Source organism: Ursus americanus, chromosome 3 (genome assembly GCF_024610735.1).
Source record: "Ursus americanus isolate L20-20 chromosome 3, mUrsAme1.1.p, whole genome shotgun sequence".
In the NCBI taxonomy this organism is placed as follows: domain Eukaryota; kingdom Metazoa; phylum Chordata; class Mammalia; order Carnivora; family Ursidae; genus Ursus; species Ursus americanus.
In genome coordinates, this window is record NC_142129.1 from 23,053,549 (window position 1) to 23,078,332 (window position 24,784).

At 59.7% G+C, this 24,784-nt stretch overlaps 2 protein-coding genes and 1 long non-coding RNA gene across 4 annotated transcripts in view; 1 reads left to right on the forward strand and 2 right to left on the reverse strand.

The window, feature by feature from the left end:
• ATP6V1F (ATPase H+ transporting V1 subunit F) lies at window positions 1–2,507 on the reverse strand. The gene is made up of 2 exons (XM_045792688.2): window positions 2,350–2,507; window positions 1–478 (listed from the first exon to the last, which is right to left on the reverse strand). The coding sequence occupies exons 1-2, from the start codon at window positions 2,505–2,507 to the stop codon at window positions 277–279; spliced, it is 360 nt and encodes a 119-aa protein (XP_045648644.1). The 3' UTR covers window positions 1–276.
• On the forward strand, window positions 1,578–12,357 carry LOC123788977 (uncharacterized). The gene is made up of 4 exons (XR_006778625.2): window positions 1,578–1,940; window positions 2,111–2,860; window positions 6,518–11,413; window positions 12,241–12,357. It is a non-coding gene; the product is annotated as an uncharacterized LOC123788977 (long non-coding RNA).
• FLNC (filamin C) overlaps window positions 6,638–24,784 on the reverse strand; it is a 27,280-nt gene continuing 9,133 nt past the window's right edge. The window contains exons 9-48 of one of the 2 annotated variants that reach the window (XM_045792675.2): window positions 24,281–24,418; window positions 23,762–23,888; window positions 23,484–23,620; window positions 23,097–23,290; window positions 22,891–23,004; window positions 22,162–22,305; window positions 21,820–21,943; window positions 21,502–21,662; window positions 21,203–21,293; window positions 20,952–21,121; window positions 20,632–20,749; window positions 20,280–20,542; window positions 19,285–19,882; window positions 18,490–18,663; window positions 18,216–18,378; window positions 17,732–17,892; window positions 16,914–17,081; window positions 16,705–16,828; window positions 16,052–16,208; window positions 15,787–15,976; window positions 15,582–15,605; window positions 15,222–15,469; window positions 14,711–14,791; window positions 14,317–14,416; window positions 13,994–14,134; window positions 13,632–13,760; window positions 13,372–13,545; window positions 12,599–12,760; window positions 12,282–12,485; window positions 11,701–11,853; window positions 11,494–11,616; window positions 11,151–11,390; window positions 10,689–10,958; window positions 10,451–10,588; window positions 10,066–10,181; window positions 9,346–9,478; window positions 9,080–9,256; window positions 8,683–8,901; window positions 7,658–7,867; window positions 6,638–7,536 (exon numbers count right to left, since the gene is read on the reverse strand). In XM_045792675.2, coding sequence (XP_045648631.2) covers window positions 7,349–7,536; window positions 7,658–7,867; window positions 8,683–8,901; window positions 9,080–9,256; window positions 9,346–9,478; window positions 10,066–10,181; window positions 10,451–10,588; window positions 10,689–10,958; window positions 11,151–11,390; window positions 11,494–11,616; window positions 11,701–11,853; window positions 12,282–12,485; window positions 12,599–12,760; window positions 13,372–13,545; window positions 13,632–13,760; window positions 13,994–14,134; window positions 14,317–14,416; window positions 14,711–14,791; window positions 15,222–15,469; window positions 15,582–15,605; window positions 15,787–15,976; window positions 16,052–16,208; window positions 16,705–16,828; window positions 16,914–17,081; window positions 17,732–17,892; window positions 18,216–18,378; window positions 18,490–18,663; window positions 19,285–19,882; window positions 20,280–20,542; window positions 20,632–20,749; window positions 20,952–21,121; window positions 21,203–21,293; window positions 21,502–21,662; window positions 21,820–21,943; window positions 22,162–22,305; window positions 22,891–23,004; window positions 23,097–23,290; window positions 23,484–23,620; window positions 23,762–23,888; window positions 24,281–24,418 — 6,746 coding nt within the window. In that variant the 3' untranslated portion in view covers window positions 6,638–7,348. The remainder of the gene's footprint in view (window positions 7,537–7,657; window positions 7,868–8,682; window positions 8,902–9,079; window positions 9,257–9,345; window positions 9,479–10,065; window positions 10,182–10,450; window positions 10,589–10,688; window positions 10,959–11,150; window positions 11,391–11,493; window positions 11,617–11,700; window positions 11,854–12,281; window positions 12,486–12,598; window positions 12,761–13,371; window positions 13,546–13,631; window positions 13,761–13,993; window positions 14,135–14,316; window positions 14,417–14,710; window positions 14,792–15,221; window positions 15,470–15,581; window positions 15,606–15,786; window positions 15,977–16,051; window positions 16,209–16,704; window positions 16,829–16,913; window positions 17,082–17,731; window positions 17,893–18,215; window positions 18,379–18,489; window positions 18,664–19,284; window positions 19,883–20,279; window positions 20,543–20,631; window positions 20,750–20,951; window positions 21,122–21,202; window positions 21,294–21,501; window positions 21,663–21,819; window positions 21,944–22,161; window positions 22,306–22,890; window positions 23,005–23,096; window positions 23,291–23,483; window positions 23,621–23,761; window positions 23,889–24,280; window positions 24,419–24,784) is intronic. The other variant, XM_045792677.2, reaches the window with a different exon arrangement.

The window sequence follows — 24,784 nt, forward strand, 5'->3', positions numbered from 1 at the left end:
TTTGGACAGAAACAAGAACGTCACTTTAATTTAACATCAACAATGACACTGTGTAACAGTACAGGGAAGAGGTAGTGGAGAGAAGACACTCAAGCTTCCTGTTCCCTAACAAGCCTTGACTTTAATGGCAGAGCCCCAGCAACCTGGAAGCACCTCAGCTAGCCTCTCAGTGGAGTGGGAAGGGGCAGCGGGCTGGAACTGGAAATCGGAGGCTCACAACTTAGAGAAGGGCCGATGGCAAGCCTGGGGAGAGGCTGCAAGGCTGTGGGGAGGGCCCTAGCGCAGGTCCTCGGCCGTGAACATGCCCCTGGCCCTGCGCAGGATGGAGTCCTTGGCGGCATCATAGGGGTGCTCCTTGGACGGGATCTCCAGGACGGCTGGAATGGAGCGCTGGTGGGCGTCGAGCGCATGCCGCACCATCTCTGCGATGTACTGGTTGATAAGGATAATGCCGATGTCATCCCGGTTTAGAAATTGCCTGTTGGGAGAGATGAGAAGGGATTCCAGGACAGCCCACTCAGAGGTGGTGAGGCTGGGCTGCAGAGGGGAATGGGCTTGACCCAGGAACTGCAGAGTTCAAGGGCAAAGGTTGCTTGCTAAACTCTCTCCATTCTAACCAGGATCAACTTCTTTCAAAAATCTAAGGGCCCTGGCTGTCAGGGTTGGCTTCTACCTTCCCTGCTTGGAAGGCCCCCAAGTGAACTGGTGCTGAAGATCAAGGCCCATGCTGGGATATTCTGTATACTGTGTTTGTGTGAAAAAGAGAGAGGATAAGAATATGCATGTCTGTCCTTTTGTATGTACCTGAAGAAAAAGCAGAAAGGTAAATAAGCAGTTAAGTGCTTACAGGGGTGGAGAAGGGAGGTGATGAAGTGGAAAAAGACCGGGGTGGGGGGGGTGGGAGTGAGACTTCTCAATGTGTATACCTTTTAAATATTAATTTGTAAACCACATGAATACTTTAACTTTTCAAAGGAAAACATTTTTTTTAAGGGGACTAATGGGACCACTAAAGGCTTTAAGGTCTGTGCTGATGAGGGTAGGGGATGGATCAGAGGGGAAGTATGGCATGAGTCAAGAATACAACATAGGAGGAGGACAATCATACTTGCCCCAGAGAGAGAGCCTAGCACTGGGATCTCCCTTCCTTGTGATCACCCACGCATTAATTAAGTAAAATATTAAAAACTAATTTTCCTGAGCGCTTGCTCTGTGCCAGGCACTGGAGCAGGTTATACTTGAGGATCTCTGGGTCCCTTTGGATGGAAGCATGGGAAGTTCTTGGAGTAAAATCTGTCCTCCTCCCAAGACAACTTGGGTCACTTTACCAGAATGCTTACAGATCAGGCCAGTTCAGGGCCTATCATACCCCAGGCAGCGGGAACCAGTCTCAGCCCGCAGCTCAGGGCTGGACTGTGTAGGGGAAAACAGGTGAGTGTGGTTTGTCTCTGAGACTTGGCAACAGGGGCCTTAGAGAAGGGGTGAGAAAGCATAGGGGGCTGGCATTCTCAATTCAAGTCGATTGAATTCAATTCAATCTCAATTCAACACCTCCTCGATTAAGGGACATGCCTGCATTCACACTATGAAGCTACTATCACCCTTGACCCAGGGCAAGAAATGAGGACTTCAAATGCAAGGTCTTAGCAGAAGGTAGGATACGGTCCTGATATTCTGCTGGCTGAGCTCAGGACAATGGGAAATTCTAAGAGTGAGGTAACTGCACAAGCAAAGCGTGGACCCAGCTTAAGAGAGTTGGGCCTGGGTTCAAATCCCCTCTCCCTCTCTTCCAAATGGTGTGACTCTGGTGCTTTAATCTCTCTGAGCTTTAGTTTTCCCACTTGTAAATGGGAATAATAACTCCTACCTACAGGATGGTTGTGAGCCTCTAAGGAACATGAAAATGCAAGAAAGCCCGACCCCACTGCCTAGGTGTTCCGGTGAGTGTGTGGTTCCTTTAGGAGTCAATCCGCAAGAGGCGAGTGCTAGCAACGCTGGGGGTCTGCTCTACGGGTGAACGGGGGCGGAGCCGAGACAGGACCCTGGGGCCCGTTGGGCCGAGGGGCGGCGCCCGTCACGAGCTCTGTTCCCCTTCTTTTCTGACACACAGTCATATGACAGATGAGCTCGTGGACCTGACATAGCCCGGGTTCTCCCAAGCCCCAAAAGAGAATTTGGAGCACAGAGGCCTCCTCCGGAAAGGCTGCCGGACCGACTTCCTTGACCCTCGACGTCGGCGGTCTGGAAGCCGAGCGCAGGCCCCACCCGCAGGGTCCCCGCACCGCCCCCTACTCCCCGCGCTCCCACCCAAGGCAGAGGGTCTCATTCAGGCCTCGCGGGCTACCGTACCGGAAAGTGTCTTCGATCTCATTGATGGTTGTATCCTTCTCCACCACCAGGAAATTAGGCTGGCGGTTCTTGTTAAGCTCCCCTATGCCGCCCAGCAGGAAGCCAGTCACCGTGTCCTCGTCTCCGATCACCGCAATTAGCTTCCCCCTCCCCGCCATTCTCGCAAGCAGGTCCGCGACAGCCCGAAGTCACGGAAGCCCCACCTCCGCAGTGCGCTGCCTTTTCGACCGCGCCTCCACCCCTTAGACATGCGCAGTTCAGCACTCCGTCTCCCGGCACATGCGCATTAATAGTAAAACGGTCTCAATTTGAACACGCCTGCGCCATAAAGAGAGGCCCGAACCTGGGGACTACGATTCCCAGAAGTGCGCGCGGCACGACGGACCCACGCAAGCGCGTTCCATCGCTCATTCAATAACCTGTTGAGCCTCCTGCTGACAGATACCTAGACCTCAGAAGAGAAGATAGGGCTTCTGTTCTCCAGGGCGAGTTCCGGGTCTGTATCGTGCATGTAAGTATTTAACGATGGCACGCAGTTAACAGCTAGTATGTGTTTGTTTAGTAGACAAAAGATTGAACAAGTTAATGGTGACACTCACTAGTGAGGTAGGGATTCAAGTGAACAGGCAGTTACAAAGCAATGCGTTAATTGCTAAAATGTGAGCGGGACGTGGGAGCACCCACTGAAGGGGTAACTAACCCACTGGGGGGAGGGCGTGCTCAAAGAAGATCGCCAGAAGGATTCAGGAGGTAGAAATAAGGACAGACAAGAGGGTGTTCTAGGCAAGAGGAACAGCATATGCAAAAGCTTAGTGATTGGAGAGCATAGGTGCCTTCAAGCTGAGTTAAAGAATCTGAAAGTTAGCCTGAGGACAAATTATCCTGAAGTCACTGGAAAATGATGTCGTGAGATTCATGTTTTAGAGAGAGCGCTGTCAGTTGCTGTGTGCAGAGGCAAGTAAGAGATAATGGTAGTCAGAACTCAGGTTGTGATAATGCGAATGTGGAGAAGGAGACGGGGTCAAGAGATATTTAGAGCAGAATGGACAAAACTGGTTTTCAGATTGGATGTGTTCGGGGAGTGAAGCAGAGACCCAGGTGACTCCCAGGCTTCTGGCCATTCCCACTAGGTTAATAGCAGTGACATTCCTGAGAGAGAGAGCTCTGTGAAATACAGACTGAAAGAGAAAGGTCCACTCTTTCCTCCTCCATTTTAGCAAACAGACATGTGGTTTGTGAGTTTAGAGTGCTTGAGACGTCCAGATGGTCTCATCTAGTGGTTATTTGGTTGATAAGCTTGGGGTTTGGGCACACCTGGTTTGAATCTTGGCCCTGCTACTTAGAAGTATGATTTTAGATTTATCACCAAAATTCTTAAGGCCTCGAGTTCTTCAGATAGTAGTATGCCCACCCACTTGATAGGGCCGTTAGGATTAAGTGAGATAGAGCCCATACATGCTCAGTACCCAGGGCCATACTGTGGTTGGGGAAGAGCAGCGGGGCTGGACGTCTATAAACACGGGGTGGAAAGCAGGTGATGCGGAGGAGGAGGCCAGCAGGCCCTTCAGGAAAGTGCTCACACCTGGGGTGAGTGGGGAGGGAGGGTAGAGAATGAGGAAGGGTGTGTGTAGAAGCACCTGGTTTAGTGCCTGACACAGAATTGGCCCACAATGGTCGCAGGTGGTTGGGTACTTAAGCGAATGGATCGTGCCTTAGGTGGTTTTATCAGGCAGAGTAAGGAGCTGGGCACATTTATCACACACTCATTCATTCAGCCAGCGTTTATCAAATGTGGCCATGAGGAGGCTGAGGACACAAGATTGATAAAATATGATTTCTGTCCTCGAGGAGCTCCCTGCAGGATGGAGAGGAGGGCAAACATAAGAGAGGCCCTGGAGGGGTCTTATGGGAGCAGGATTCAGAGCAAGGAGGGGGAAAGGGAAGAAGAAACTTAAAAAAAGAGCATGGAGGCAGATAGGCTACTTAGTAAAGAGACGAGGAGGGTGGTCTTCTCTGATTGACCCACCACTATGTGCTGAAATGTCCGGGGGCGGGTCTAGAATTGGGGGGTCAATTGAGTGAAATGCTTCTTTGCCCTGCTCTGGCTACTGAATTATTCACTTATTTGTCACACCTGTCTGTATTAGACCTTCCAGGGTCAGGGAGCTCAGGCTGGTGGGGGAGGAAGGTCTGTAGTTACAAAGTCACAGATCAGTGTGGTAATGCAGAGATGTGCCCTGGGGCAGTTTGGGTGCTGGGATGGGGGCAGATCCAGGAGGAACAGGGAGGGAGCCAGGAAGATGAGGGCGGGTGGAGAGGCAAGGGTGTTTGTTCCCAGGCACAGGCCCAAACTGCAGCATGTGTGCCCAGGAAGCTAGAAGCTGTAAAGTGGGGTTGGAGTAGAGGGTATGGTGGGGAGCGGGCACACTGTCTGACTCAGGACTTCTTGCATGAACAGGTGGGGGAAGCTGGTGTGTGAACTTAGGCCTAGGAGGCCTTGGTAGGAAGAGTAGACATTAGCCTGGAACGGGAAGGAGCTGCAGAATGGCCCTGAACCAGAGAGGGGAAAATTCCTTTAAATGTGAGCTGCTCATGCTGCAGTGTGAAGGATGGGTTCGAGAGAACTGGCTGGGGCCAGGGAGGCTAGGGGGAGAGGCTGGCAGGCCAGGAAGATTAGTTAAGAAGATAGTGGTCCAGGGAGACTACTGGGCCAGGGAGGCTAAGTGACAAGGCTATAGGGCCGGGAAGACTATTTCAGAGGTTGGCGACCAGGGAACTAAGAAAAGTGACTGGTAGGCCAGGGAAGCTAGTAAAAAAGCTCATGGGCCTGGGAAACCATTTAAGCATTGGTGGGACAGGGAATCTAGTTAAGAGCTTGGTGGGCCAGGGAGGCTAAGTGAAGAAGTAGATGAGCCAGGGACGCTAAGGGAAGAAGCCGGTGAGCCAAGGAGAATAGATAAGACGCTGGCAGGCCAGGAAGACTAGTTCAGAGGTTGGTGGCCAAGGAGGTCAAGTGAAGAGACTGGTGGGCCAGGGAAACTAGTAGTGATGCTGATGGGCCAAAGAGACTAGTTTAGAAGCTGGTGGGCCTGGGGGACTAGTTAAGAACCCAGCAGACGAGGGAGAGTAGTGAAGAGGCTGGCAGGCCAGGGAGACTAGTTAAAGGCAGGGAGGCTAAGGGAAGAGGCTATAGGCCAGGGAGGCTAGTTCAGTCGTTAGTGGGTCAGTGAGGCTTAAGTGAAGAGGCTGGCAGGCCAGGGAGGCTAACTGAAAATGTTGGTTTTCCAGGGAGACTAGTTAAGAGGCTGATAGGCCAGGGAGGGTAAGTGAACAGGTTAGTTGGCCATGGAGACTAGGTAAGAATCTGGCGGGCCAGAGAGGCTAAGTCTGGAAGCTGGTGGGCCCAGAAGACTAGTTCAGAGGTTGGTAGCCAGGGAGGCCAAGTGAAGAGACTGATGGGCCAGGGAGGCCAAGGGAAGAGGCTGGTGGGTCAGGGAGGGTAAGCAAAGAGGCTGGTGGGCTACAGAAACTAGTTAAGATGCTGATGGGCCAAAATGTCTAGTTTAGAAGCTGGTGGGCCAGGTACTAGTAAAGAGGCTTGTGGGCCAAGGAGACTGATTAAGAGGCTGGTGAGCCAGGGAGACTAGTTAAGAGGCATGCCGGTAAGGGAGACTAGGAAGAGGCTGGTGGGCCAGGGAGGCTCAGGTAAGGGGCTGCTGGGAAGTTAAGTGAAAAGGCTGTAGGGTGAGGGAGGCTGGTTCAGAGGTTTGTGAGCCAGGGAGGCTGAATGAAGAGGCTGGCATAGGGGCCACGGATGCCACCTATGGAGGCTTGTGGGCCAGGGAGACTAAGGGAAGAGCTCAAGCCAGGGTGACTGGTTAGGAGGCTGGTTCCGGTTGGGGCCCTGAGCGAGGTCAGAACTGCTGGGGCCAGAGCGGGCCAGAACAGGTCCAGATCTGAGCCTGGACTTAGCTGGATTGAAAGTTCCTGGGTTTGCATGGGGTTCCACCTGCTTGCTGGGTGAGGAACATTTCCTGCTTGAATCCGTGCTCACTCTTTTAAGGACCTAATTTGTTGAACATCTTTGAGATCAGGCTGAAGGGAAGCTGGCCTCCCAGCAGCCCCAGGGCAGTCTTCCAGAACAGTGTTCACCTCCCTCTCCCCCTAGGAGTCTGAGGACCAATCCTGAAGGCGCTGTCGCTGATTCCTTCAAGTATTCCACCACAACCCCAGACCTCCCCAGACAGATGGTGGCCACCCATAGAAAGCACGAGCACAACAGCCAAGCCTCTGCGAAAGGCCGCACTTTATTTGGAGTTTTCCACGTAAGTGACTCCCAGCAGAGCCACATGGTATGTGCAAAAGTCCCCCTAGAAAGCTGGGCCTCGCAGTGTGTAAAAAAGGCCCCCCATGGGGCAGAGCTGTGCAACCGTAAAAAAAAAAAAAAAGGAGCGAGAGAAAGCAGTCCTCCAGGAAGCCCGGCTGGGCAGCTAGAAGTCACCCGGGGCCAGGCCACGTGCCAGCGCTGCTGCTGGGTCTGGGTCTGTTTTCTCCTCCGATTGTGCTTTCTTCTCCAAGTCCTTAAGGCTCTGGGGTTGTGGCCACCAGAGGGGCCAGACACGGTCCTTAGCAGCAAGGCGGTCTGGCCGGCAGTGCGGTTTGAGGGTGACCTCTCTCTCACACACGCAGACACCCCCAAACACATGCTTCCCCGCTGGCCTCACCCCCACCAGAAAACTTGGGGCTTCCCTGACCCCCTCCCAACCCCCAGCCCGCCCTTGTGTCACATTCGACGGGAGGAACGCTGCCCCGAGACAGGGAAGGCCCTCCAAGCCCTGGGGGCATGGCAGGGTGGAGAGGCTGTGCTGCCCGCTCCACACCCCAGGGTAGGTGTTGGTGGTCTGATTCTGCGCTGTGCATTAAGTGTGATACGTGTGTGTGTGTGTGCGCGCGCGCTGGCTGAGGCGGGGGCTGAGGCTGGGGGAGGCACTTCTGGGATTCAGGGCACGTTGACTTTGAAGGGGCTTCCGGGGACACTTTCGTCGCCCCACTTGACGATGAGGATGTAGTCCCCTTTCTCCTTGACGGTGTAGGTGACGTTGTATACCCGGTTCCCCATGTGCTTCACGTAGACCTCCTCACAGGGGGTCTTGGGCCCGTGCACGCCCACCATCATCATGTTGGTGCCTGGAGGGAGACAGAAGGCGCTGGCTCACCCCAGGGACCCGCAGGCCCTCGGCGCCCCCGCCCCCATGTCCCTGGGCACTTGCCCACCCGCGGAAACCCCCCGCTTCCTCCCTCAGCATGCCTGCTTTGCTGCAGTCCACAGTGAAGGAGTTCTTCTGGCCCACAAAGGCCTGGGACAGCCCTGGGCCCCGTGTCACCACCTTGCTGGCATCTGAGGAGAACTTCGGGATGGAGCTGTAGCTGGAGCCGCGGCTGGAGGACGACTTGGTCACGGTCTCCACCAGAACCGTGGAGGTTTCGTGAAGGCTGTGGCCTCCAGACAGCCGGGGACCTGAGGGACAGAGTGGGGTAAGCAGGAGCTGGGGGAGAGGCCTGCCCTCCCTAGGCCGCAGGCGCTCGGCCCCGCAGCGACAGCCCTGTGGGCCACGTCCCTTCCCCCGCTGCGGCACCCGGCGTTCCCAGCGAGCCTGGCTGCGTGCACACGCTCTAGCTCATCCTGAGGTCCTGGCCTCCGATGGCTCCAGCCCTCGCCTGGCTTGGTCTGGGAACTCAAGTCACAGGGTAAGAGTCTTGCTTTAAAAAGAACACATTCCAGGGCGCCTGGGTGGCACAGCGGTTAAGCGTCTGCCTTCGGCTCAGGGCGTGATCCCGGCGTTGTGGGATCGAGCCCCACATCAGGCTCCTCCGCTATGAGCCTGCTTCTTCCTCTCCCACTCCCCCTGCTGTGTTCCCTCTCTCACTGGCTATATCTATCTCTGTCCAATAAATAAATAAAATCTTTTAAAAAAATAAATAAAAAGAACACATTCCAACTAATCCTTCACACGGCTTCCAAAAGGAAAGCTTGCTAAATATTAACTGAGCTTTGTCTTCTAGGAGGCCAGAAACATGGAAGCCAGGAGGGCAGAAAGTTAAGCTAAAGCTTGGGAGCCACTGCAGGGAAAAGATTAATAAGTGACGGACAAGAGGAAGGATTTGTCAAGAATGATTCTCCATGGCTGCACAGATGGTGTGCTGTGTGTGGCCTGCCCACCTTGTTCCTGGTAAGTTGCCCGGGGTTTCTGGGTCAGACTGTGACCCAATGTGAACGGCCACTGAAGTCATCCAGGCTGGGCTGGAGGGATGCCCCCCACCCGGAGCACTCACCTGTGACTTTGGCCTTGAAGGGGCTGCCCACGATGTGCTGGGGGCCACCGTACTTGATAGCAATGAGGTAGTTGCCGGGGGCCATGGGAGTGTAAGTGATCACATGGCCCTCAGGACACTCCCGACAGTCCAGCTGCACCTTGGAGGGGCCATCGATGGTGACGGACAAGGCCCCTGAGCCCGCGTTCAGGGTGTTGACAATGAACTCTGATGACACGCCTGGGGGTGGGAGGTAGCACGGCTGTAGGCAGGAAGGGCTCGGGGCCCAGACGTGGGCCGGGCCGCAGGCTCCCACGGCAGACCTCTGCAGGGACTCAGCCCTCCAGGTCAGGGCACGACAGGACCAGACACTGAGCACCCCAATATCCAACCCTTCTCCCCAGCTCTAGGCACTCACCAGTAGTGCCCCCCTCAAGCCCAGGACCATAAGCTGACACCAAGCCTGGGTCCCCAGCCTGGCTCTGCTCCCCAACGCGGATCTTGAAGGGACTGCCAGGGATGTGGGCACCGTTGAACTTGACATCAATAGAGTGGACGCCATTCTCGTGGGGGATGAAGCGGATGGTGTGCTTGTCTGTGGGGCAGAGGGTTGGTGAGTGAGCCTTTGTTCTTCCCCTCCCCCAGAAGGGCTGGCATGGGTGGGCAAGGCTAGGGCCAGCTTACCGCTGTCCAGCTCGGAGACGTAGCACTCCTCCACGGCGCCCGAGGGCGTGTGCACACGTGCATCGATCACGCCCCGAGCACCATTCAGCTGCACTGCAAAGGACGCCGGCTGGTTCACCTTGAGCCCCGTCTCCTGCGGAGGCCACAGAGGGTACTCAGACTCCAAGGGGGACGGTCTGGAGCACTGCTCTCACAGCCTGCCTAGCCTGGAGCCTCCCAGCCCCAGCCTGGCCCAGCTCAGGGAGGTGGTCATCAAGGCTCTGGGAAGTGGGAGGCAGGGGCTGGGCCTGTGACCTTGGCATCCACCTGGCTATGCTGGGCGCGGTGGGGGATGAGAGGACGTCCCCTGTCCTCGCTGGGGAGGTAAGACTCACACTGTAAAGCAGGCCAGTGCTTGACCAAGCTGTATGGCCCAGAGGCCCAGATGAGGAGGGAAGAGTGTGGCCGAGACTGGCCTGGGGGTGGGGGGGCTCACTGGAGAAGGTGGGTCAATGGGAAGGACTAGAAGAAGCACAAGGAGGCCAGTTGGGGATGAGAGTGTGTGAAGATGACCCTGGGGTGAGGCATGGCGCCCCCTGCTGTACGGATGCTAGGAGGGAGGGGGACTTGTGCTGACTGTCCCTTCCAAGGTCATTGCTAAGCCCCTGGACACAGGGACCTCCCTTCAACTCCTGCCCGGGTCTTAGGATGGCAGAGGGGCCTATCCCTGGGCACACATACCTGGAGGCTGGTGACGGTGAGGCGGCGAGCGTCATCGGAGAGAGAGGCCACAGGAACCACAAAGGGGCTGTCTGGTATGTGCTCGTCATTGAACTTGATGGAGACCTCATAATCACCTGGGGAGGGAAGCCTGGTCAGCACAGGCCCCTGAATGGGAGATGGGGGGGTGGAACCACCTCATCCCGGGACAGGCTCCTTGGGTCAGGGCTCAGGTCTGGAGAGACATCCCCAGGGGTGTGGGGTGGAGGGAGATGGGGCAAAGGAAGAGCAGGGGCCCAGGTGAAGGGGGAGTTCTGAAGCCCATCTCCCTGCTCTGGTCAGCAAGCAGAAGCCCCGTCTGAAAGGTCAGGCAGGCCCAGCCTCCACTTCCATCCTGGACGCCTACCTGGTTCCTGGACAACATAGGAGACCCCACAGGAGCCATCTTTTCGGTCCTCAAATGCAATCTCCGCCTTGCTGGGACCCTCCACAGCAATGGACAGGCCCCCGGCACCTGCTTCTCGGGTCCAAATGCTGAACTCAGCTGGGGACAGGGAAGCAGGGCAGAGGCCGCTCGTTAGCACCACTGCCCCTCCCCTGGCTGCCCTGCCGCCACCCCCCCTCGCCTGGCCCCTGCCCCTCACCTGGCACGCCGGCCACCCCTCTCTCGAGTCCTGTGCCTCCAGCCCTCACTTTGTGGGCTCCACCTTCTCCAAGTGGCCCCACAGTGAACTGAAAGGGGCTGCCAGGTACATGCTGGCCGCGGTACTTGACAGTGACCGTGTGGGGCCCCATCTCCTGGGGCACGAAACGCACGCTGTACGCACTGTCTTCTCCCTCGACAATCTCTGCGGCTTCCATCTTGCCCGATGGGCTGGTCACCTGTGCGGTCATGTCCTGAGAACTGGCCTCACCTGTAGGCAGTGGGGAGTGTTAGGTTGACACTGGGCTGCTCCCAGCCTTGGACCTTCCCTCCCTCCGCAGTTAAACCTCTTCCTCTGTCCAGAACACCTCCGGCCAACTGCCCGTGCCCTCCCCGTCCTGTCCCAGAGGACGGGAGGCCCCGCTTCCCTGGGAGGCCCCTGGCCCCGCACGGCCGTGCTTACCCTCCTGCCGCGTGATGCTGCCGAAGGAGCCCAGCCGCTCCCGGCCCAGGAAGTCCCCGAAGACGGCGGGAAAGGGGTCTCCACCGACCTGGGTGGACTCCTCCACCCGCACCTCGCGCTTGGTCTCCCCGCCCCGCGTCTTGCTGATCTCCGTGCGCTCCGTGCGGGTGTACGTGTGGCTGCTGCGGGTGAAGGTCCGCGTCAGGCGCTCCTGGGCGGACACCATCTGGAACCAGTTCCCTGGGGGACGCGAAGCAGCACAGGTGAGTGACCAGGACTATGCTGGGGGGGGGCTGTGGGCATGGAGCCCCCCCCCCCCGCCCCCCACTCTCCGGGTTCGCACCTGGGATCTTGAGGTTGAGGTCACAGGTGCTGCCGATGGTGGCGATGGAAGGCGCCTGTCTGCGCCGGGTGATGCTTTCCTTCATGCGGCCTTCGCCCGTCACCTTCACGGTGAAGGGGCTTCCTGGAAGGGGAGAAGGGGGCCATCAGGGCGCTCCCGCCACTGGCCTCGCCGCCTCTCCCGGCCCAGCCGTGGCCCAGAGCTTACCGGGCACGTGCTTGTCAGCAAATTTGATGTTGATGATGTAGGTGCCGGGCTCAGTGGGGCAGTAGGTGACTTTGCACGTGCCGTCCTCCATGTCCTCACAGTTGATGTCTACTTTGCTAGGGCCTTCGATACTCAGTCCCAGGCCCCCATAACCTGGCAGGAAACCAAGGACGCCTCTCCCTCAGGCCCTGCCACTCTGCTCTCCCCTCCCCACATGACGGGCTCTGTCTGGAACAGGCGCCCAGCATGTATAATAACCACTAGCAAGAAGGGATAAGCCAGGCACCGAACCCGGGGGCCGGGGATGGGGCAGTGTGGAAAATTCCCTCAGGTGGGCCTCTTAGGTTCCAGTGAGTGAGGGAGAGTCAGCAACTCAGGACAGCTGGGCTTTCTCTTAAATTGGAGAGAAGTGACACGGAGTGTGCACTACCCCCCCCAGACGGACCCCAGAATGTGATCCCCCCCAAGACTGGGCCAGGAAGTTCAGGGAGGAGGAGATGACCAAGGGGCACGGGGCAGGAAAGTTCACATTCTCATTAGCAGCACCAGCGGAAACGGGGGCTCCCTGGGGCAAGAAGCACCTGCATTGCGAGTGTCCACGATGAACTCCGCCACCTGGAAGGTTTGTCCCTCGGACAGGCCCTTGCCCCAGACGCGCACCTTGCTGGCGTCCCCGATCTCCGACGGCCCCACCAGGATCTTGAAGGGGCTGTTGGTGACGTGCTTGCCACTCTTGCGCACGCTTACCACGTGCTCCCCAACTTCCTTGGGGGTGAAGGAGATGCCTGTGGAGAGGGGGTGGTCAGGCAGGGGGCCCTGGGCCTGGCAGAGCCCCCCCTTCCCGACTCCTGTGAGGCCGCCTTCCTCCCTCGCTCCCTCGCCAGTGCCCCGCCCTCACCAATGTGGCGGTTCGGCAGGCGCTTTAACAGGCAGGGCTCCTCGTTGCCCGAGGGCGCCCGGATGCTGGCGGTCAGCAGGCTCAGGTCACTCTCGGTGATCTTCAGTGACACGTCCGTGGAGGTGCCCACATTCAGCTGTGATGTGCGCATGGAGTCATCACCTGGTGGGGGAGTTTGACGTGTCAGACGGTCAGGATTCCAGGCAGGCCGTGTCCTCGTGGGGCTCAGGAGACCTCCTAGCAGACCCCGCTGGACTCAAGCGCTGGGACCACTCAAAAAGGGCAGAGAGGCCCGAAGCCCACGAGAGCATGGTCCTCAGTCACATATTGGCCGCCAAAGATTACAGGTGGGCCCAGTAGCCCAGCTGCCCCGTGGGTGCCTCAGGCCTGAATGGGCTCAATCCCTGATCTGTGTATTTTAGTTGCAAGTCACATGGTTTCGTGGAGCCAAAACACTAGACTGGAGTAGACGTCCCAACCCCTTACCTGCCATGTGGCTCTGATCATGTTGCTTAGCCTCTCTGGGCCTACTGATCTACCAAAAGAGCTTATCGGTACCCTAACTTCACGAGTTACTGCAGTGACTGCATGAGGTGATATGTTTGAAACATGGGGGTAGCTGGAGCCCCCTCACCTGCTCTAGGGAATGGAGTGTTGCTTGTATATGTCCAAAGATGACCCCTTTCACCCAGAGGGGCCCCCACCCTAATGCCCCGGGTTACTCGGACATGCTTGTGCTGGGGCTTGTACTGTAGGCTCGGGTGCCCCCCCACCTGTGATCTTGGCTGTGAAGGGGCTCCCCGGGATGTGCTTGTCATCAAAGCGCACGATGATGCTGTAGTCTCCGGGCGCCGTGGGCAGGTAGGACACGGTGCAGGTGCCATCCTTGTTATCCTTGCAGGTGATCTCGGCCTTGGATGGGCCCTCCACGGCCAGGGACAGACCCCCTGGAGGGGGATGGGGGCTGAGATCAGAGGTCCTGCCCTCAGCCCTGCACCTGGCCTCCCAGCCCTCTGCCTACAGCTCCCCTCACCTTCCCCAGCGTCCTTGGTGACAATGGTGAAGGTGGCCGGCTTGTTGACCATGCCGTGGCTCAGGCCTGGCCCATAGGCACTGACGTGGCGGCTATTGATGGCGTCCACGTAGAACTGCAGGGGGCTTCCTGAAGGAGACAGACAGAGGGACTGTCAGCAGTGCGGACGGGAGCTTCCTGAGCCCACCACGGCTCCCTGTCCGTTCCTGCAGCTTCCCTGTCTGTGGTGGGGGCCTGACTGATGGATGTCTGGCTCCCCAGGGGCTGGCATGGTGTCTGCATACAGCTGGTGCTCAATGAGGAGTTGCTGAAAGAAGGCGGGCAAGAACGAAGCCCAGTGGGCCCCTCCCGGCCCGACTTACCGGGGATGTGGTTGCCGTCGTACTTGATCCCCATGTGGTGCAGGCCTTTCTCAGTGGGCGCGTACCTCACCGTGATGGTGCCGTCCTTGTTGTCGGTGATGTTGGGCCGGGCCGTCTTCCCGGAGGGCATCCGAACCTCCCCTGGGGGTAGCAGAGTTAGGTAGGGGACCCTGTGTTTTCCTGGCACGGCCCACCCCTCTCCTGCCGCCACAGGCCCTGGGACACAGCCCGGAGCAGTGAGATGAAGCCCGCACTGGGACCTGGAAGAGGCTGTTCCCCCTCCCTTGCTCAGCCCTCCTGCCTCAGGGCCCCAGGACCAGTACCTGTGAGTTCCCCTTTCTGCACGGTGAAGGGGATGACCAGGTTGAAGGGCCTCAGCATGGACTCCATGGGCTCTGCGGGTACCACTGGCTCCTCTGTGGCCTGTGGCAGGGGAGAGGAACAGTCATCAGCTGGGGAAGGTATGGGGAGCTTGGCCTGAGTCCCGACAGAAGTCCGAGAAAGTGAGGAAAGAAAAGATGGTTCACGGTGAAATCAGAGCGGCAGGAGAGGCGTGGCAACTGCAAGAGAAGAGGGGCCCCATCTGCCCAGCCTCGCGCCCACCTGCTCCCCAAGGTAGCCCCCAAACCATGCCCCAGCCCTGGCACTGAGGACGAGAGGAAGAAATGAAGGAGCAAGAGGAGGGCGAGGCGTGGCCCAGGTGGGAGGCAGCAGTACCCAGTGCGTAGGGTAGGTGCTGGGCCGACGCAGCTGCGGCATGTCAGACGGCTCCTCCCCGTGGGCCATGGGGTCACACGCCTGGGAGGCAAGGCACGGAGAGCACAGCTTGTGGCAGGCCAGTTCCTGCCAGCCCAGGTGCTCAGGAGCGGACTCCGAGAAGGGCCCAGGACCTGAGGTCTTGGGCTGCCCTGGGGCAGGATGGCTATCTTGGGAGCTTTACCCTCTGGAGGGCTTCATGGTCCCACAGGGCCACCTTGGGGGGATGTCTAGGGACTGTGGGCCTGAGGGTCGGAGAACTGCATGGCCAGCTTCCCCAGAGAGAGCTGTCCGACCACCGGAGAGGCCAGAAACAAGGGCTGTGCTCAACTCCCACTGTGGGAAGCCAGAGGCTTGACCCCAGGACACTCTGGGCCCAGAATCCATCAGACATGGGGACGGGTTCTGGGATTCCTTGCTGCTGCTAACAGGGCCCGTCTCCCCAGCCACTGTCCAGGGCCTCGGAGCTTACCAGCACGTGGAAGGGGCTGTTGGGGATGTGCTCGCCTCCAAAGCGGATGGTGATGACGTACTTGCCCGGCTCGGGCGCCGTGTAGTAGATGTCAAAGGTACCGTCGTGGTTCTCAACCACGTCCACGTCGAGCTCTGCCCCGTCCGGCGTGGACACTGTGCATGTCACCTTGCCCTTGCCTGCTGCCTTGGCATCCACCGTGATCACGGTCTCCTCCCCGATCTGGATGCGGGGTCCCAGGCAGGCACCTGCCACCCGGAAGAGCCAGGTTGAGGGTCTGTGGGGGCTGTGCCCAGTCCCGCTCCATTCCCAGCTGCCCTCACCACCTCAGCCCACAGCAAGAAGAGAAAGGGCACTCACCCAGGCCATGGCCTCCAATGGACACTGGAAACAGAGAAAAGCGTGAGGCCACACAGCCGTGGGGAGGGGGAGGGGAGGGGGGATGGGGGCAGGGGAGGTGGGCTTTCTGACTGGCAGCCCCCTAGGGACTGGGCCAGGGACCTGGAAGAGCTGGGAGGGGTCCTCGACGGTGAGCAGGGGCAGAGGATGTGGGGTGCACGCCCACCTGTGACAAGACACTTGCTGGCATCCCCCGTGGGCAGGGCGTGGATGCGGAAGGGCGAGTAGGGGATCTCGTCGCCACCATACTTGATGGTGATGGTGTACCGGCCACTCATGTCTGGCAGGTAGGACACGGTGTATGTGCCATCCCCGTTGTCTCGGATGTTGGCCTTCTTGGGCTTTCCCTCAGGGTCCTGGGAGAGAAGCTGAGGTCAGGGCCTGCCTGTGCCCAAACCCTGCCCGGGGAGATGGGCTCCACCTGGACTCACCAGGATCTGGACGGTGAGCAAACCCTCACCAGCATCCCGGGCATCAATGGTGAATTCCACGGGCAGGCTGGCGGGGATGCCAGAGGCGTTGAGGCCGGGGCCACTGGCCCGCACCTTGCTGGCATCGTGGGCAGGAAGCACCTTGATCTTGAAGGGGCTTGAGGGGCAGAAAGGATGGACAGTTGGCTGGGGGTCTGGGGGGAGTCCTCCCCACAGACGTAAGGAGGGAGGATGCTGTGGGGCAGGGAGGAGGGAACAGACCGCATCCTGAGGTTTGTGGGAGGATTACTCGAGGACGCCCGGAATGGACCCTGAGCATTTCTGCGTTCCCCAGGAAGACGCTTTGGTTGGTTTAAAGAGGAGGGTGCGGGATGGTGCGGAAGGGTGCCCTCCCCCCACCTGCCTTTTCCCAAGGCGCTAGTGTTGTAGCCACATGGTGAGAAAGCCCGGCCCAAGGACAGCCCCGGGGGCTGTGCTGCCTCTTTGTGGCCAAGGAAGGCTAAGGAAGAGCAGGCTGTGGTGGCTGAGACCAAGAGCAGATGAGGCCAAGACAGGTGGAAGGGGCACCCGAGGGCCCTGGCAGTGGCCTGCAGGTGTGGCCCTGGGAAGCGTGCCCCACAGCTCGGCCACGGGAGCCCCAGCGTAGTTCTCACCTGCGCGGCACCTCCTGGTCGGCGTACTTGACAGCTACTGTGTAGGGCCCATCGGTGGCCGGGGTGTAGTGGACAGTGTGGGTGCCACCTCCATTGTCCAGCACCTCCACGGGCTCAGCCACACCTGGGAAAGGGGGGCGGGCTCAGCAGAGCCTCCTGGCACCCCGTCCTCCCGCCCCCCCTCCTGCCCTGCCCCAGACATTCTGTACCTGTGGGGCCCAGCACGGCCACGTGCAGCGGGGCCCGGCCGGCTTGGCTGCAGTCCACTGTGAAGGTCTGGGGCACCCGGGCCCTGACACCGGCCCCCAGCCCTGGCCCTGAGCACTTCACCTTCCCAGGGTCCACCACATCCTTCACAGGCACCCGGAACGGGCTCCCTGCAAGGAGAAGGACATCAGCCCCTACCCACCTGCCTGGGAAGATCTCGGACACTGAGGAGGCAGGGAAAAGGAGGTCTTCCCTGCCCCTGAAATGCCCCAGGGAGGCCAGACCGCATGCAAATGCTGAAGAACTTGCTAAGAAAGGTAAACAGGGAGAGATAAACTTGGCTGAAGACCAAGGCTGGGCAAACCTCCCATGTTGGGCCACAGGCCTGAAGAAGTCCTTCCTAAATAAAATGCTAAAAACGGGTTTTTTAAAAATAAAGTCCACTTTTGATGGTGTGAAATTAGAAACGCTGAGGAAACGTCCAGTTTCAGCATGCCCAAGCCCTGCCATCACGGCAGACGGGACCCTCACAAGCAGCTCAGCCCTGCAGGGGAGCGGGGAGCTCTTTGCAGACAGAGAAGGCGTGAGTGGCTCCCCTCGCTAAGCCAGTGACAGTGGCCTGGGCTGTATCTGAGTGACCAGACCCAGGAGCTCTGATGCTCCAGGCAAGGGGCCAGGACGCCACCTCTGGGAAGGAACTGGAGGGGCTGTCGGGTCAACAGCAAGCCCCGCCCTGCCTCTCAGCCACGGCCTCTGCCCCCGCAACTGCCCCACGGCCTCACCCCTGCCTCCCAAGCCACCTGCCGTCCCCCAGACATACCTGGGATGGGCCGCCCCCCAAAGGTGATGTTGACATCGTAGTCCCCGGCTGTGAAGGGGATGTACTCCACGGTACAGCTGCCATCTTTGTTGTCCTTGCAGGACATCTTGGCTTCCGAGGGGCCCTCAATGGCTAGGCCTAGGCCTCCAGTGCCAGCTCCCCTGCAAGGTGACAGCCTCATCAGCTCTGCTGGTGCCAGCGAGTGTGGAGAGGGAAGAGTGGCTGAATGGGGGCGGGCAGAGGAAGGAGGGCAGGCTGCCAGGGGCCCAGCTGAGGAGGAATGAGCTACAGGTTGATCTGAAACACCAGGGGGAGGTTTGCTCCTGAGTCCCCCTGGGGAGGGGAGGGGAGGGGAGGGGAGGGGAGGGGAGGGGAGGGGAGGGGATGAGATGAGGCAGGCACAGAAGGGCAAAGGAGAAGGGCAAGGGGTTGGGATCAGGGTGGCCACAGCCTCAGTGTCCACATTAGGAAAGGGGTTGGATACCTGGTCTCCACGGTGAAGTGGTTGGCCTTGTTGACCAAGCCGCCCTCCAGGCCTGGCCCAAAGGCCCGCACGCGGCTGGGGTCACAGCCCTCCGTCACGCCCACTCGGAAGGGGCTCTTGGGCACAGCTACCTCATCGTACAGCACCTCCACCAGATGCACGCCTGGAAGCCGGCCACACAGAGCTAGTCAGGGGGTGCGCGGCCCCCAGCACCGCACCTGCCCCGAGCGCGGCGATCCGCTCCCCACCCTCCTGCACTCAGCCAGGCCCTCACCCTCCTCGTAGGCTGTGTACTGCACTCGGTAGGTGCCATCCCCGTTATCCGTCACGTAGGTGTCCGTCTTCGCACCCGAGGGGTTGAGCACACGCGCTGTCACGTGGTTCCCACCTGTGGCCGTTAGGGATCTCGCATCCACAGTGAACTCGGTGGTCACCTCCCGCAGGACACCTGGAGCCCAGGAGAGGAGCACTCCGTGTGGGGCTGGGGCAGCCTTCCCATAGTCGCTCATGCCTCCACCCTCCCCAAGTCTCAGCCTAGTCCTCCTATCCACCTGCTACTCCCCAGCCTGAGCCCAGCCCCCCTCCGCACCCCGGTGCACTCCAGGCCCGTCTCCCACAGCCTCTGCTTTATCCCGTTCACTCAGATGCCCCACAGCCTCAAGGGTGGGCCTGGGTCTTCTGTCTCCCTCTAGCTTTCATCCCCGTGCCTAGCCAGCCGCTCATGTTTACTGAACCGAGCGGAACGGTCTCCTGCCCGTCTGCCCCAAAGCTTTCCCTCTGTACTCGCGACAGCGGGGGTCGTGGCTTTTTCAGGTCAGGGACATGATCTGAGAGAGCTAGGATCTGCCCAGAAAGATGCCCAGAGGCAGACACGGTTTTCCCACATGAGCAGACAGGCAAAGCTCCATGCCCAGACCTTGGCCCTTGGCTCCTTCTCTGGGATATCTGAGCCCTAAGGACTCCAAGCCTGTCCCCAAGCCCTCCTTTCACCCGCCTCGGCCCTCCCTAAGCCCTCAGCCCTGCTTCCCTCCCTCCTGCTGCGACCGTGGCTCCCTGACGGGTCACTCACCATGAGGCTCCACCCCAGGCCCCGAGACCTTGATTCCACTGGTGTCGACGGCAGGCTGCACATGGACGCGGGTGGGGAATTTGGGGACGGGGTGCCCGCCATACTTGATGGTAATGGTGTAGGTGCCAGGAAAGGCGGGTTTGTAGGTGATGTGGTAGGTGCCGTCGGCATTGTTGTGGATCAGGACCTCGGCCTTGACGCCGGCGTCCGACAGGATCTCGATGGTCAGCTCGGCCTCGCCCGCCTCCGAGCAGTCCACGGTGAAGGTGGCCACCTCGCCGGCCTTGCCACGCTCCAGGCCCGGCCCGCTGGCCCGCACCTTGCTCGGGTCGAACACGGGCCGGATGGTGGCCTTGAAGGGTGAGCCAGGGATGTGCGCTTCGGCAAACAGGATGTTGATGGTGTACTCGCCCGGCTCGGTGGGCAGGTAGCTGACGGCACAGGAACCATCACCATTGTCCTGGCACTCGATCTTGGCCTCGCAGGGGCCCTCCACGGTCAGCCCCAGGCCGCCTGTGCCAGCCCCCTTGGTGTCAATGGAGAAGGGGGCTGGGGTGCCCACCAGTCCGCCCTTGAGACCAGGGCCGTAAGCACAGACCTAGGCAGAGGAACAGGGAGATGGGCTCCTCACATCTGGCCCCTCCCATGCTTGGTCCTCATGGCCCCCCCCCGCCCCCACTAGGCCCCTTTAAATGCAGTAGCTACTACACTGAGGCCTTATTGCAGCAATTCCACATGAGGAAGAGGAGGCAGACAGATCAAACCGTTCATCCCAGTTAGTGACCCTGGAATTCAAACCCAGGTGCGATCAAAGGCCACACTCTTTAACAACTAAGCTGTCTCAGAGGCGGTCCCGGGACAGGGGATCACTTGGCCTTGGGTCCTCGGCCGCACTCACTCCACACACATGGGCCCGCTGGCCTCGGCCCTTGTGACTCGTCCACCTTCCCGGTAAACCCCCAAATCCCAGCTCCCTCCGGCGCCTCTCTCCTCACCTTGGAGGGGTCAGGAGGCAGGACACCCTCCACGGCAAAGGGGCTGCCCGGCACTGGGTGGCCGTCGTAGGTGATGTCCACCTTGTAGGGTCCCTCCTCGGGGGGCATGTAGCGCACAGCCTGGGTTTCGGCCCCACCCCCGGGCTCCAGCTTGCAGGGGATGGGTCGGCGGGAGGGCGAGGTCATCCGCACGTCCAGCTGGCCCTGACCGCCAGCCCCACGCGTGTTCACGGAGAATGCCTGTTCTTGCCCCACGGCCACCTCTGCGGAGAGGGCAAGGGGCACAATGAACAGAGGCCCCGGCCCACCTCACGACCCCCGTCCCTTCCAGGTCAGCTCCTGCCCCACTTACTGCTGTTCAGGCCTTGAACTTTGACTTTGCTCAGGTCCAATGGGGGCGCCACGTTCACCACAAAGGGGCTCTTAGGGACAGGGTCCCCACCATAGGTCACTGTCACTGCCATGTTACCCTGTTGGGTACAAGCAGAGGTCAGAACACAGCCTGGCAATATGCCCGTGGCCGAGGCAGACTTGAGGCTCAGGGGGCATGGCCAGAGAGAAGGGGTGGCGGGAGAGGGGCCGACATTCAGAAGTGGCCCTAGGAGACTGGAAGAAGAAGGTGCAGGACCCTGTCCGCCAGGAGGGGTGAGGCAGGGAGGTGGTGGGACACACCTGCTGGACGGCTGTGTACTTGACAGTGTAGGAGTAGTCGTGGTTGTCGATGATTTCAAAGTCCCGCACAGCCTCGCCCTTGGCGGCCCCCGCAAAGTGCACGTCCAGCTTGGCCTTGCCGGCTCCCTTGGTCAGCACCGTGAAGTGAGTGGGCTTCCCAACTTCCACACCTGGGGGGCCCAGCCGAGATGTGGTGAGGGCCTGGCGGACACCCAGCCCCCACTCCAGCCCAGCCCAGCCCAGACACCTACCTGTACGGTTCAGCCCTGGGCCCTCAGCCTTGACCTTGCTGGCATCGTGGGATGGGTCCACCTTAATATGGAAGGGGCTGGCAGGGATCTCCTGGATGGAAGAAAGACTTCGTGAGGGTAGGCAAGGGCAGCTTCTGAAAGAGCTCCCCCTTCGTGCCTTCTGAGGCACGCTGCCTGCGCACAAGAAGTGCTTGATCGGTGGCTGTGAAATTGTCCCCACGTGACAGCGTATCAAGCTGCCGGCTTAGACTTGGAGGGTGCGGGCCCCCCGTGATTGCCAAAAGCCAAGGGTGGGGTACCTGGTTGGCAAACAGCACCATAATGGTGTAGCGGCCGGCTCCTGGGGGTGTGTATTTGACTGTGAAGGTGTCATTGTCATTCTTGATGATGTCAAAGTCGATGTCAGCTTCTGCAGGGCCCACGACGCCAGGGGCGCACTTGATGCCAATACTCACATCACCTGAGGGGAGGCGGGCACACGGCCATGAGTGGGGTCTCGACAGCCTCCCCCACTTAACTAGTCCCACTCAAACTCTGCCCAGAAACAGATCTAGCCGGAGCAGGAGACCCCCCCCCCCAGACCTTGTCCCCCACCCCCCAGCCACAGCCAGGCGCACCTTGGCCGGCCTCGCTGCAGTCCACTGTGAAGTAGGTGGGCTCGTTGGCCTTGAGGCCCGTCTTCTCCACGCCTGGGCCGTACACCTTCACCCGCTCGGGGTGACTGCCTTCTCCCACATTTACCTGCGGGGAGGGGTCAGTGCTCAGCGTGGTGCCCCTCCCACAAGGCCCCTTCCCCTGGAACTACCAGCCCCAGCCTTGGTGGGACCAGTCTTAGCCCCTTTGCGGATGGTGACATAGGTGGGGAGTGGTGACAAGGGCCCAGGGACAACCAACATCTGTGTCGGGCTCCACCCTCCCTCTGGGACCCCAGGGGCAAGGGGCAGGATGGGAGGACGCACCCGGAAGGGGCTCTTGGGCACGTTGACACCGCCCCAGGAGACGATGATGGTGTGTTTAATGGGCTTGGTGGGCACGTAGGAGCAGCGGAAGGTGCCGTCGCCATTGGGGATGACCGTGATGTTGACGGGGCAGCCATCAGCATCCTGTGAGCGTTACCAAGAAGGGTCTTAGAGCAGTCCGGCCCCTCAGAGCACTGGCGCCCTCTGCTGGCCTCAGGCGGCCCTCCTTACCCCTCGCCTCAGACCTTGGGCCAAAAGAGCCCACGGTCAGAGCACACACCCTGGGAGCCTGGAGATCTGGCTGGAAACCAGCTGGGTGGCCTCACCTCCCAGCCCAGGTAGCTGGAAGGGGCTAGTGGGGGAGAGGCTGGGCTAAATCAATGTTTCTAAAATTGAATAGTGAACATTTTAAAGAAAAATCATCCTCTGGAACCCAAGAATACATTCATTAACTGGAGGGCTTAGTGGACACCAGTTTGAGAAACTGATTTGGGAAGCCAGTGTCTGAATCAAATCATCTTTCAACTGAAAATTATTAGTGCAACAAAATACACTTTTGGTAAAATATGTCATGATCATCAGAAAACACCAAATTTTAAGTTTCCCATAGTTCTTCCGGATCCATGAGAGTCAGTCCTATGATGTTACAATTTCCTCTGCCTCGCCCCTGCCCCCCCCCCAGGGCTCCTGCCCAGGGCAATGGGGTGGCAGGACTGGGCAGTGCCCCACCTGGGCATACAGATTCAGGTCGCCCTTGCCGGCAGCGCGGGCATCGATGGTGAACTCAGCAGGCTTGTCCACGATGCAGCCAGTGGGCTCCAGGCCGGGCCCGAAGGCCTTCACCTGTGCAGGGGGAGGAGCGGAGGGCATGGTCACAGACTGGAGGAGGGCCCCCTCCCCCGATCCTGGGCCCATGGGCAGGCGCCCGACCACACCTTGTCTGGGAAGCAGTCAGGTGCGGCCGGCTGGATGTGGGCAATGAAGGGCGAGTCTCGGATGTCCTCATCGTCACAGATGACATGCACGGCGTACTCCCCGGGCTCTGTGGGCCAGTACCTCACGTCGCAGGAGCCATCCCCCTTGTCATCACACTCGATCTTGGCCTGCGAGGGCCCCTCAATGGAGAAGCCTGGGTTCGAGGTAGGAAAGACCAGAGGGCGTGAGAGGCAGCACGGACACTCCCATCACTCCCCATCAGTTGCCCTGATGTCCCACTCCGTCTCATCCTGATGCTATTCCCACCTCCCGTCCCCAGTCACTTCCCACGTCCCTCCATCGCACCGCTCCCCAGCATTCCCAGCTGCTACCATCCGGCCACTTACCCAGTGTCCCCACCTCCGTGCCGATGGCCTCCACCACAAAGTCGGCTGACTTGCCCACCTGGCCCGTTTTGAGGCCGGGACCCCAGGCCCGTACCTTCTGTGCTCCTGCCTCTGGGCTCACCTGTACCTCAAAGGGGCTGGGCAAGGAGGAATCTGGTGTCCATGCCAGGAAGTACCTCTGCTAGAGGCACCCCCTCCCCCCAGAGCGCCAGGCAGCCCTTCTGCCTCCTCCCACCCCGCGAGGGCCCAGACAGGAAGGCACGGGCCGCATGGCTTACCTGCGGGGGATGGCGTAGCCGCCCCATGTGATGGTCACCACGTACTTCCCAGGTACCACAGGGTAGTACTCACACTCGAACACACCGTCCCCAGCCTCCCGCACCTTCACCGGCTCCTCTGTGCCCTCTGGGGAGATGCGGGACAGAGAAGGGGGTGTGATCCACAGTCTGGGAGTCACAGGTCCTCAATCCCCTCAAGGAGCCCGGGGGACCCAGGCCCAGCCTGAGGGCAGTGCTACTAGTGGGCGGAGCCGAAACTCGGGCAGGGACCTCAGGTCGTCCCTGTGCATGACACGCGGTAGCATGTGGGGCGTGGAGGAGCATTCCCAGCTTGCGGTCGGGAAACCGAGGCAAGAGAGGAGACAACGTGCCTATGGCCCCATGCTGCCTCTGGTCAGTGTCCCTTTGGAGTCTCTCCAAGGAGACATGGTGCTGGCCGTCACTGCCCTCAGAGTCAGACCCACTGGCCAGATTTCCTCCCTGCTCTCCCACTCCCCAGTCCCGGGCCCCAGCACTCACTTGGCCCCTTGACTGTGACCTTGAGCTCCCCACTGCCGGCACCCTTAGTGAACACCTTGAAGTCAGCCACCTCTTTCACGCGCACACCCTTGGGCTGCAGGCCCCGTCCAGAGGCGCGGCAGGCGTTGGGGTTACAGGCTGCGGGTTGGAGAGAGAAGATTAGGGGTGCTGAGGGGCCTGAGACACAGACAGAGCCTCAGCCCCACAACCACTCCTCCCCCACCTCACTGGGCATAGTGTCACAGGCACGGGCTCTGGCCTCATGCCGTCCTCGCCCACACTCCCTGGAGCCTGACACAACTGGGGCCCTTGGGAGCCCTGCTGGACAGGGAGGCTACAAGAAACCCCTCCTGCTGGGGTTCTCGGAGGGTCACCTGGGACAAAGACATGGCAGGGCCTGGGCTGAGAGAGGGCAAAGAGAGAGAGGAGAGGGCCCCAAACCACCCAAAGGCACCCACCTAGAACCACCTGAGCCTTCTCCGTCAGAGCCACCACGGCAGCTTT